This window comes from Castor canadensis, chromosome 13 (genome assembly GCF_047511655.1).
Source record: "Castor canadensis chromosome 13, mCasCan1.hap1v2, whole genome shotgun sequence".
In the NCBI taxonomy this organism is placed as follows: Eukaryota; Metazoa; Chordata; class Mammalia; order Rodentia; family Castoridae; genus Castor; species Castor canadensis.
In genome coordinates this window covers 58,370,328-58,383,115 of record NC_133398.1, presented here as the reverse complement: position 1 = coordinate 58,383,115, position 12,788 = coordinate 58,370,328, and the positions used below count along the sequence as shown (strand labels likewise).

Genomic DNA, 12,788 nt, shown 5'->3' with positions numbered 1-12,788 from the left:
ATAAAGGCAAATGGAAAGTAAAAACAGATTTATGAACTAAAGAATCCAAACTATTCTGTTAATAAAATTGAGTTTTTAAAAAATGGCTTAAAGCTTCTTGCTAGACAACGTAAAAGTGGAAACATGGTCACTTAAAGTGTAGAGGAGAAAAAGAACACCACATCTCAGGGAAAACAAAACTTCCTTTCTAGCACACATACATGAACGGTATCAAGTGAGACTTAACTAAGTATTACCAATTTTGAGGCAAAAACTCAGGTACAAAGAATTGTTCTGCACCATAAACATTAGGCAATTAATGGCTGAGACTTAAAATCTGTTTATAAAGCAATATGAACAGCAATATTTGTGGGAATAAACATTTGTAAGGAAAAACACTGCTTTGGTCCTAACATGAAGTAAGCCATTGTTTAGGAGTTCCAAAGTCTTTTCCTAAGGGAAAAAAATCGAAGCAATATTTATCAAAAATGACCAGCAAATACTGAAAAATTTACTAGCAATAGTCAATATCTTAATATCACTTTAGTTTGAAAATAGAACAAATGAAAAAAAATCGACCTCTTCTGAATAATCTCTTCTTTTTCTTAAGAATACATCTACTATAGACCCAGCCCTAACTCCTTATGCCCCTTGCCACACACAAATACATACTGAGCCAGGCCCAAGGATGAGTTGACAGAATCATTTACTTTATTGTGGCAAAGTACCTTTTCAACAGGATAGCCAGCAACAATCTCATCATCTACAGCTAGGATCTGATCTCCAATTTTGAGTCGTCCATCCTAAATGGAAATGTGGAAGATTTTCAGTGATTTTCCAGAAAAAATTCCCTCTTCCATCATTTTCTGACAGTGAGAAAGGTACAGCTCACCTTGGCTGCCACCCCATGCTCTGTTAGACTCTTTATGATGACTCCACTGAGCGTATCTTCTTCACTGATAGCAATCCCCAAACCCCCTTGGTCCTAGAGAAGTAAAACCAAGAACAACCAGAAAACTTAAAATAGACTGATTGTATCCAAATGGAAAAATATGTAGCTACAATGTTTGAACATAATCTTTTACACAAAGGCAATTAGAATTCTAAAGTTCATTATTAGAAATTTCTTCTTTTCTTAAGCAAATTTCCAAATTTTTATAATGGAGAAGATTTTCCTCTATCAAAGAGTCAAGTGATTTCATTCCCCTACCCCTAAAGTCTGACATCTTTAAGACGTAACTTTTACACAATATCCAAATAGCAAAAATGCATTTAATAATTCAATGAAAACACCCAACACTTCAAGTTTACTTTGTGTAACTGGCTGACTGAATAAATCATTCAAAGGTAAGTAAAATAGTTTGTCTCCTCTCTGTCTCTGGCCTAAAGCTGAGAAATAACAACTGTATCTGGTTCCTTCATTCTTTTCCACCATCTTCTTCCTTTAGAAAGCAGATGCTTTACTACTGCATGCTCTGTCCTTTCTGGAGCTGCAAACAAAGAGTGTTTCCCCAGAGAAGTTTGCTTTGCTGCAGTGAAAATGCCTGTGATCCCTAAGACATGCCCTGAAAATCTGCCAAGATTGGAGAGCTACACCTACTTGATCTATATTTTCCACATTTAAAAAAATCAAAACCAAATGTTCAATAATAATGGCTTCGACCTTTCTTTAATGTTACCTTTAATAAAATTAAAATGGAGTTTTGAATTTTTGCTTTGGCCAGAGCTAGTAACTTTTTGGATTATAGTTTTCATCTATGAAAAATTTTTAAAGAGTGAAATAGAGAAGAGGGAAACACAGAGGAGCCACACTTGCCATTAGAGAAATTTATGGCATGACTACATCATCAAGGTAAGGTTTGTTTCACCATCACTTTAAAGATGATCAACACTGCAGATGTTTAATGTCTGATGAATTTCAAACTGTCAGGGACATTTCTCTATCATCTCCCTCCAGGTGATCAGAGAAAATTGCACTGGTTTCTGGCCTACCTTCAACCTAGCTGTTGAAAGTTAGATATGCCACTTGATATATCCAACAGTCGCTGACCTAAAAAGAAAAATCTAAATTTTCTTATCCTAAAAAAATAGAAAGAAATATAAATAGAATACTAATACCTGCCACTTAATCAGAAAAGCACTTTAATAAAATAGTAGGAACGTGCTGATTTTTCTAAAACTATCACCCATTCTGATCTTAACCTTTTGTAAAATCTAGTGAATTTTCATTAGAATATCACCATGCCACTCTTAGCAACTGTCTCCCCAGTGTCTTTCTTCCCTCTTTTCCTTAACCCCATCCTTTGTTTCCCTACTACCTTTCTCCTTCTGCATGTTTCAGTATGATTTCACTAGACTTTAAAATATGAGCAGAAATTCTTTCATATTCCTCCCTTCAAGAGTATGAGCCTATGAGTATGGGCTGTACATTCTGACTTGATTTTAGCAAACAAAACACAGCAGAAGTGATGGTGTGCAATTTCATAGGTAGGTCAAAAAAGGTATCAAGAAAAGATATGAGAAACATTGTTCTGAAATTAGCTATTAAAACACCACCATATAGTGTGTTTATGGAGGAAGAATTGTAAAATTAAGCAGCTAGAAATGTCAACAAGACTTAAAAGTGAGATTAAGCTAAACTACTGATGAGAACTCTTTTGAAGGTAGAAGATTTTCAAAACTTGAGAAAAAAGAAAAACTCTAATTGTATTTGAATGTTTTCATCATATAAAATTATATGAATATCAAAAAGATCCCTGACAATCTTAGAAGATTATTACCTGTTTTGATTTGTTACTTACTTTTCTGGATAAAATGAGCTAAAAATAAATCTCTGATCAAAATATTTTCTGCTAAATTGAATTAGCGTATCAGGCAGCCACTGAGGAAAAGTTTAGATTATATACATGAGAACTTTCTGCTTGTACTTCTGTTTTTCCCATTTTTTAAAAAGGAAAACATTAACAAGAAAAAAAATGGACCTGTCAAGAGAATTTCTAAAACAGAATTAGAAATACCTGTTACTAGCACTCCTATTTTGAGATGATACAAAAATCATTCTCTCTTCCTGACTCTTCTGATCTCAACACCCTTCCCTGTTGTGCACATGCCATATGTGAGCACTCATTCATCTCTTCCACATTAATAGCAAGTGTTATACAGACCAAAATTTAAAAATATACAGATGTAAGATTTAAGCTGGGTCTGAGTATATGTAGGAGTCAGACAGCTAAAAGAAGGCCGAAGGACAGTACAAGTGATAAAGTAAAGTCAAGGAAAGACAAATTCTCAAAATGTTTTCCATGGGCTCTTTATTTAAACCAGTTTGACTTATAAGGAACACAGAGGATTGGAAAGGTAGCTGAGCCTAACTGCAAACTGAAACAGGCAACTGAAAAATGGGATTTGGGGTAAGAGACCAAATTTGAAGTTCTAGCTCTCCCACTTATAGGAACAGTTAAAAGCAGGGGAAATAATAGAGTTGCTAAGAAATAAATAACATAATGAGCACATGTGACATTGTTATTTTTTCAAATAAATAATTAAACATGATTTTTAAACATACAGGTAGTATACGTGACAAAGAATTTCAGATGAGGCATTAGTGTTAGAAGGTTGGTTAGATTAATGCTCCTCTCTTTGCTTAATTTTTTATTCCATGCTTTTTCACAACAGGGTTTAGTGTGTACAGGATTAGTGTGAATATGTCACTTGACATCATTTTTCAGCAATAGCCTTCTCAAAGGAAGCTTTCAAGGACATATTCTATGGGCCACTCAGAACCTCATGGATTAAAAACTATTAATGAAAATAATTATGGTAACTTGTAATGTGATAAGTGCTTTATGTAAATTATTTCATTTAATCTTTACAATAATATTGACTCTAATATGAATAAATTATTTCCTCATCTTATAGATGAGAAAAGTGAGACCTAGAGAGGCTAAATGGCTTGCCTATAGCCCAGAGAACTTAAGGGACTCCAAAGCTCACTTTTAAAATCATTGAAATCCTGGTTAACTGTCTCTTTGTCTAGTTGATTTTATCAACTTTGCTTTAGTAGATTCTTGAATATTCCCTTTACCTACTCTGGCACTGATCAATAAATACATTCTAGTTATCTGAGATTTTTAATTTATCTAAATTCTACATGTAAATGAAATTTCTATGGGCAATACATTGAGGTTCTCCAAGATCTTGGATTTTTAATAGATAGCAACAAATTCAGAAAGGGGAGTACCCATAATAGACATTAATAAATTAGCAGTAAGCTAAAGGCAGAAACCAACTTTTATATTGTAAAGGAATCTTGCTATCTCATCCACTCCCAATAAAAACCGTCTGATGCAAGTGGTCCCAGTTACAAAAGAAAAAAGTGAGGACAACTGTGATTAAATTATTTAATCTGAGATCACTCAGGATGTGAGAAAGGCTTCTGATAGACACATCAGGTTTCTGTCTACCTCACTGCTAAATGGCAGGCCAAGGAACTTATAATGGGAACATGTATGGAGCACCTCAATAAGGTGGCCTAAAGCAGAAAGAGAAAGCATCAGAGAAAGCCAGCATCAAGAAGCAATGAGACATCTCTGTGCCAGATAATTTTTTCCTAATAATTATAATGAAAATTACTAGGCAATACTGATTATATACATGTGCCAGGTACTAACTAGAGACCACACATACACAATTTTCACGATATATACTTAGTCTCACTATAACTCTGTAAGGTAAGTACTACTCTTACCATCATCTTGAAGAGAGTAAATAACATACAGATTAAGAGATCCATCCCAGGTCACAGTCCTACAACCAGTAAATGGCAAATCCAGGGCTCTAACCCAGATGGTCTAGCTTTAAGTCCATACTTTCAACCACTACAGTGTTGTACTCTTTATTCATCTAACACACTCATTCTACCAATATGTTCTGGCACTCACTATATATTCTAGGATATACTAAGATTCAGGAAATAAACTTGAATCAACATCACAAAAGGATATTTGTAACAAATTTATCTTATTTTGAGCTTTTCTAAAGATAAACATAAACTGAGATTGAACAAAATTAGTCAACAATTCAGAATATATTAAAATATTTCATAATTAACAAATCATAGGTAAATTACTGCAGTGTTAACTACTGCAAACTCTGACTTCAGGATTTAGGAATTAAAAACAAAAAACCTAAGCCCTGAAATCAGGACAGGAGAGGAAAGCCATTAGCTCTCTGAAATAGCAACTGGAGGAGGGATTCTAATTGAAATGTATGGACTTCTTGGTAGAAAGGCAAAAGGTTCTAATGACTTTCGTTCTTTTCCCTCTGTCTACACCAAAATAGCCCATAATAAAAATTTCTCCTTATAAGGCTAGAGGAAAAAATCATTTATGTACTGGGTTGTCTATTTAAAAAAAGAATCCAAATCAGTAGTCATGGTACTTCTCTAAGAGTCTGACCATATGTGCCAGGAGTTAGGTTATTTTATAAGCTGACCATTTAATGTTTATATTACTAAAGATAAAGGTACTATTATCATCTTTAATTTACAGGGGAGGAAATAGAAAAGACCATACAATGCATGAAGCATGTGTCTGATGAATAAAAGACTCAACCCAAGGGCTAGTGGAGTAGCTCAAGTGGTAGAGCTTCTGCCTAGTAAGCGTGAGACCCTGAGTTGAAACCCCAATGCTACCCACTGCCACCACTCCCCAAAAAAAGAGAAAGGACTCAGTCCAGACAGAATGACTCCAGAATCCAGGCTCTGAGCATCATACAGGAGTGCCTCATGGCTGGGCAGCAATATACGGACCACTCTATTTCTTCCTGTCTGTAGTATTTCCTATAAACAGCCTCCTGTTCACCACCTCCTTTACTCCTCCTCTCTTCCCTGAGAACTTCACTGCTTCCTATCTATACTTTTCTTCACCCATGCCCACTTGCTTTCCAGCATGAGCCTGCCTCAGCTGAAAGTATTTATAGGTTTCTATTCAGCAAACCACATCTTTAAAGCAGTCATTTGACCCTAAAGTTCTTATCTTTTCAAAGCAAATACCTCAGTGTTGCCTGTCAGCAGAAGTTCTAGCTGAGTTTTCAGTTTTATGAGGAACAAAGACATTAGCTACTATTTCTTCATTTTTATTTCCTCACAAGGAGGACCTTGGTAAATGAATCAAAAGAGAGATGGCAAATTTCAAACCTTTGAATAATCACAAAAGTGGGAAAAGCCAGGGCTCTAGTAAAGTATCAACTAGCACAGTAATTCTCAAACTTTACTGTGCTTTAGAATCATAGTAGGCTTATTAAAAACACAGACTTTGAGGCCAGGCCCTACAGATCCTCATTCAGCAGAAGGGCTGAGCTGGCCCAAGCAGCTGCATTTCTAACAAGATCCCAGGTGATGCTGAAGCTGCTGATCTGGAGACCACACTTCTGAACAGAACTTGTGAACTAGACCACTGTGTGAGGATGCTCACATCACTTCATCACCATTCAAAGCAGATTTTTACCTTGGGAAGCTCCAGATGGTGCACATTTTTAAATGAACTGAGATCCACAGCTGCATCAGAAGTAGTAACACTTGGTTCCACCTGACAGAGGAAAAGAAATAGCAAAAAAAAGCAGCTGAGTGTTAGGTATTTTGGTTTGTTTGAATATGAAGGGCACTTTATCAATATTATTTCATTATAATTCATTATTACTATTTTGATAACTCATGGCATTTATGAAACATTATGTTCTCTTAAAACATTTAGGAGGTGTGACCAAACAGCAATTGTGGTGGTGCACAGAGCATCCAAGTGGACTGGAAGTTGGTCTAGATTTTCTCCATAATAAAATCTAACAGCAGCCCACCTATTCAACATGAAACTCACTGAACAAGGCACTATATAAGGTACCACTTATTATTCTTTCTGTGTTAGAGATCAAGGGAATTTAGAAACTATTAAACTCTGGCTGAAAATCATTAAAACATTCATTTTCTTAAGGTATATACTTAGTAAAATTAATATGAAAATAAAAATCTCTTCTTTATAACCAACCCATCTTAAATAATGTGACTAAGTTCAACAGCAGGAGCAATCAGAATAAGACAATGATTTGTACATCTATTTTATGTATAAATAAGCCCTCTACTTACATATTCATCCACAGTAGTGTTTTTGTTCCAATACCTCCTCCCATTGATAATCACCATGGTTCCCTCTTAACTTTAAACTGATTTCTTTCTACTACCTCCACTTATGCATTTTATATATGTATCTAAAGTTTTTCCAAATCAAAACATAACTAGCACCAAAGCCCTCTTCCAATTCTTTGTAACCCTCTTGCTACTGCCCTCTCTCCTTAACTTTTTATCCATCATTTGATCTCAAAAAGCTCTCTTTTTTGCTTTCCCAATAATCTAGCTGCCAAATCACAGGGGCTCTATTTCACCATTTTCTTACTGGACCTCCCAAGTCATGAATGAATCCTCTTTTCAAAACATGCTCTCCTCAGAGACTGTGTAACCTGCCCTCCTGGTTCATCTACCTCCTTTATGGCCTCTTTTTTTAGCCTTTTTCCTTATTGTTCATATTACATGAGTCTGTCCTTCTTCTCCCTAAATGCTCTCCATAGGCCAGTGCTTTAGCACCCATGGCCAATAAATGTCAAGTCTGCATTGATGGGAATTGACCTCTAAACCCCAGATCAAACGTCCTAATGCCTTTTACCAGGCTTCCCAACAGGCACTTCATTTTTAAGCTGCCTCAAATAGAATGAAGCGTATTTTTATAATTATCTGTTTCTCTTTTCTAAATTCATCATTTTGATGAAAGACAACGATCTACCACATCATCAAGTCAGATATTTGGAAGTCTTGTACTTCCTGTCTGTTTTACTTACCAGCACGTCCCCATCCCAAAAGAGACAGATTACTGAAGAAATATTTATTGGAGCACATTTACCTGGAGATGAAGTGCCATCAGTTCGGGTTTTAAACATCTGATGTCATCATTTCTTCTTCTGTTGCCTTAGTTCAGGCCCTTATTGTCTTTCTACTGAATTGTTCCTTTTTTCTTATATTTCCTCTAACTTACCATCCTGAATAATTATTTTTTCTTTTTATCTGTTTACTCCCTCTAATTTAACTTTACTCCTCTGAAACCTCTGGTTTTTCTCTATGCTATTCCCACAGACGTTCTTAAAAATGTAATTCTCATTCATTTAATTCTACACTACCTCAAAGTAAGCATACAGTAACAACCTATCATACCATTTCTCTGGATCTGACCTATCTCTGCAACTCTCTCCCCATGCCTTGCCCCACACTGATTAGTAATACTCTGCACTTTTCAATTTCTTGCATTAGACAGAGGCTTATACCATTCCATACTCCCACAATATTTTTGATTCTAAATCTGCTAACATACAGTTCATGTATAGCTTCTATATAAAGTCTCATTCTTATTCTCTCCCCAGAGACAGAACTAGCAATTCCTTTCTTACTCTCACTGTTGCCTATGCAAACTCTGCAGGCAGCCTTCACGTAAGTGGTATGCTTATGTATGTGACTGTTGTCTTGTGAACTCTGAGCATCAAGGTTATAATTCATCTATCTTGGATACTTTGATATCCTTGTAGAGTTCCATAACAGTTAACTGAATTAATAAAGGATAATGTCAATCAAATCTCTTGAAGAAACAGATGCAAGTTACAAATACCTCCTTAGTCTGAAGATTCTCTGAGGTAGAAGGCAAAGGATCTACTGTATTTCCAGGACATACAGCCATCTGACTCATTGCTTCTTTATTTCTAAAAGAAAAAAGCATCGATCATTCATATCCTAATAATATTATTTCGATCTTATTTCAAGTAAGTTTGAAGAGTCAGAAAGATTATTGGTAAAATTCTCTAATCCTAAATGTCTGAAATGACAATATGTATACACACAAATATTTTATTTTCACTCAAGAGTCAAAATTTTAACAAAAGTGTTTGGTAAACCAGCCAAATGAAATGCTCACCTGATAAAAATTATTTTTACTTTAGAGGGGGCACATTTAATGATTGATGAGGCATTCTGGTGACTTCTTCCGTATAAAATTTGACCATTGATCTGTGAGAAATAACTATCATTAGGTAAGCCAGAAATTCTTCATTAGTTTGTATCATTCTATCAAACTAATAAAAAACATACTTTTTATTTTTTTAAACTATTATATGTATTTTCTTCCGTAGAACATGATCATGACCTTTGATGGTGAATAAAGAAAACCTCATGTTTATAGCTAACATTGAAGAGACATGAATGAACTCTAATATGCATGGGCTGTTAGCAGAAGTAACATTTGGACCAACTGAACAATAACAGACAGCAAACTTCCTGACAGGCACTGAGCTTCAGTAATACTTGATAAGCAAAGCTCAGTGGTCTGCAAAGACCATCCAGGGATGTCCCTTGCTGTCATGTTTCTCAGCTGGTCTTAAGGAGTGTGTCCTGGGAATAAACTGCTAGAAGAACCATATCAGGGAGACTTGGGATGTAGGCAGCAAACCATGGCTAAGCAGCACAGTGTCCAACAGAAACCAAACCACCAGCTTAGTCTTTTAATCATTTAGCCATTGCTTCCAAGACACTCTCTCCAACAGGGAAACAGGAGACTCAGGGAAGAATATATAGGTAATATGAAGATACATCTTACAGGAGGCAAGGACAAACATAAGAAAATAAAATTCTAGACACTATAAAGCATGGTTCACAAATTTTTTTGTTCACAAATTATTTTCCTTGGCAGGCTGAGTTACTGGGGTTTTTTTTTTTTTTTTTTCTATTTTAGCCTTAACCTTGACCCCACCTCACCTCATCCAATCACTTCTCTCATTAGGGATCCAAGTTCCAGAATGTCCAGTGAGTGGGTCAGCATTATTACTGGAGAATGACTGGTCATTTGGCTTTTCAAAAACCCCTAATAAAAGTGCAGCACATATAAAAATGTTTCTGAAGTGTGATTTTTATTACTATCTTGTGGCAAAATTTGTTTCTAGTGTTACACAGTCTTGACCTTTTAATGGAAGTTAAAGGGAACACAGACTCTTCTTAGTGGAGATTTGATTTGGAGCCAAATTTGCTGCAGTGCATCTATTTTATGAAGCAAGTGATAGTTTTCTTAGTCATTATATGAAGTTTGGATAATTTTATGGAAACTAAAGATTCCACTGCTCTGATACAGCAAGAGTAAATTAAAAGTTATCTATAAAACTTACCTCTAGGAGCTCATCTGCAATCTGTAATCGGCCATCTCTCCCTGCTGCTCCATTTGGATCAATTCCCACTATAAAGACACTCATTCTGCTTCGGTCTTTGTTCCCTGCAAGACTTAGACCCAAACCACTGCGAACTTTTTCCAGTTCAATCATATGGAGCTCGCCCGTAAGGGTTCCATAACGCTCTCTGATAGTTTCTGCAAACAACAGCAACACATGCGTAAAGTTAATTCACAGCCAAGTGACTTACTAGGGAATGCTAGTTACATTTTATCTAAAAAGGAAATTGTTTGATTCAAAATGTATTCTTTGACAGTTAAAAGCCAGATAGACTGGCTGCCTGGGTGTCAGGACTTGTTTCCCAGAATAATCAGATGTTGAGGAAATTCTTTGCCTTGCGGGTACAGAAAGCATGTCTGTTACTCTGTTCACTTTGGGGTGATCAGCCCTTAGAGATCATTTATAAACTCTCAAACCAGAAACTTTATCATGTAGAGATCAGAACAGAACTAAGGTACCCAAAATACTTTGTTCAGTGGTCAATGGGAGCTTCTCTTCCACAGGAAAATCTACATTATTTATCACATCACCTTGGGCAGTTGGGTTTTCTTTTCTGTTTTTATTCTTGGTACTGGTGTACTCAGGACCTACCACTTAAACTATGCTCCCAGTACTTTTTGTTTTATTTATTATTCAGATAAGGTTCACTTTTTTGTCTGAGGCTGGCCTCAAACTGTGATACTTCCTACAAGTATGAAATAGCACTGCCCTGCTTTTGCTTGTTGAGATGGGATCTTTCTAATGTTTTGCCCAGGCTGGTCATGAACCATGACCTTCCTCACAATACCTCCCAAGTAGCTGGGATTATACACATGCACCACCATGCCCAGTGGGATGAGTTTTCTTATTACATAGAACTATTAGACCAGGACAGATCAATGTTCCTGCCCTAGCTTTGAGACATATGTCCTAATTAAATGGGGACATTATTTCCTACTGTACATCTTCAAGAGGTAGAGTTTATTATCTACTCCCTTTAATCTGAGAGGGCAAGGCTACAGGTAAGTGCTCCAATCCACAGTCCCAGATGAGTGACCAATCTGTAGCCAGCATGAATTGCCAGCCATGCTAGCAACTCACCTTGGAAATAAAGGAAAGGAAATAAGTAGATTTTTTAAATGAAACTTTTTAACACAGTAACATATTTATAACTTTTGGCTAAATTTTTTGTCTTTTCCTATAAAATGGCTGATTTCCCTAGAAAACTGAGGCATCTCCTGGATCCTAATACAGGCTCTCTTTGAGTAATTTCCATGCATTGGGCATTGTGCTTAATACTCCTCAGACATTATCTAATTTAATGTCAGAAAGTGAGGAAAGAACTGCATTTTAAAAAGAAAGATAACCCTAGGTTAAAACTTAGAGGCAGGTAAACAACTTACCACATATCCAAAGTTTTTATATCAGTAGTTATACTATGCTACTATCCTGGCACAGAAAATGACAGAAAAGTTCAAGGTGTAATAGCAACAGCCATCAGATTTTATAATGAGGAATCTATGAGCTGGTAAAGTGTAATGCTTGTTCAAGAGCACAGGGTAGTAATCCAGTACAAGGTTCTTAGAGGACACCTTGTCCTGGTTAATTCTCTAATAAGAAGCAAATCAAGTGTAACAAGAATGCACATTTAACAGGAAAGGAAGGACATGATTTCATGGCTCAGGAATGCACATTGCATTCAAGGAAAAGAAACAGTATTTTTTTTTTTCCCACACAGAATTGCAGTTTGTGTCAATAAAGCTAAAACATGCTTATTTACAAAAGGCTAAGTCTTAAGAAACCCAGAGCTATTTTAATACCCCTTATAATTAAATGCATCACAAAAAAGGACAACTTACTCCAGCTGTAACCAAACTCATCTTTGTCCACATCTTCTGGGATTTTGCTTACAGATGACTCTGCGTGATCACTGCCCATTTCTGCAAATGCTGAAGGCGAGAGTGAAGGAACATCGCACAATGGAGCCTTCTCTGGCTCTGATTCTGACTGACTGGGTGCCTGTGGGAACAAGAAGAATGGGGTGGGTATGTGCAATCTAAGGAAGAAAACCATAAGAAAAAGAAATAAGAGCACAATGCTAAATGTCGTTATAACATCTTCCAAATAATGGAAAGCTCACATATACATATGTGAAATGCTAATAGGTTTAGGTTTAAATAAAGAAAACAAAATAGTATCAGAGCACAATTTATTAAACTGTTATTTTCAATTATAAGTCAAAGAATAATTCAATTTGTAGGCTTAAGTAACCTAAAATAGAAATTGGTACACAGTTCCCATTTTGAGAAAGAAAAAGACTCACTTAAAGATTATAAACATGCAAGAGTGTGTGCTAGATTTTAGGGGTCTGGAAAAGTTTGTCAAGAAACAAACAAAAAGGAAAATTCACAAAGAAGTTATCCTTCAAAGCTTATTAATGAGACTACACATAAGGAATTCTTTATTGCTACCTCAGTCTGCTCTCCAAATGACTCTCAACAAACCCACAAAAAATAGCATTATGC

At 35.9% G+C, this 12,788-nt stretch overlaps 1 protein-coding gene across 22 annotated transcripts in view; it reads right to left on the bottom strand.

Annotated features, from left to right (window-relative positions):
• Nucleotides 1–12,788, bottom strand: part of Mpdz (multiple PDZ domain crumbs cell polarity complex component) — a 170,614-nt gene that overhangs the window by 21,427 nt on the left and 136,399 nt on the right. For all 22 annotated transcript variants that reach the window (XM_074051850.1, XM_074051863.1, XM_074051856.1 and 19 more), the window contains 7 exons: nt 12,123–12,282; nt 10,225–10,421; nt 8,985–9,076; nt 8,682–8,772; nt 6,486–6,566; nt 872–964; nt 708–782 (listed from right to left, as the gene is read on the bottom strand). In XM_074051850.1, coding sequence (XP_073907951.1) covers nt 708–782; nt 872–964; nt 6,486–6,566; nt 8,682–8,772; nt 8,985–9,076; nt 10,225–10,421; nt 12,123–12,282 — 789 coding nt within the window. The remainder of the gene's footprint in view (nt 1–707; nt 783–871; nt 965–6,485; nt 6,567–8,681; nt 8,773–8,984; nt 9,077–10,224; nt 10,422–12,122; nt 12,283–12,788) is intronic.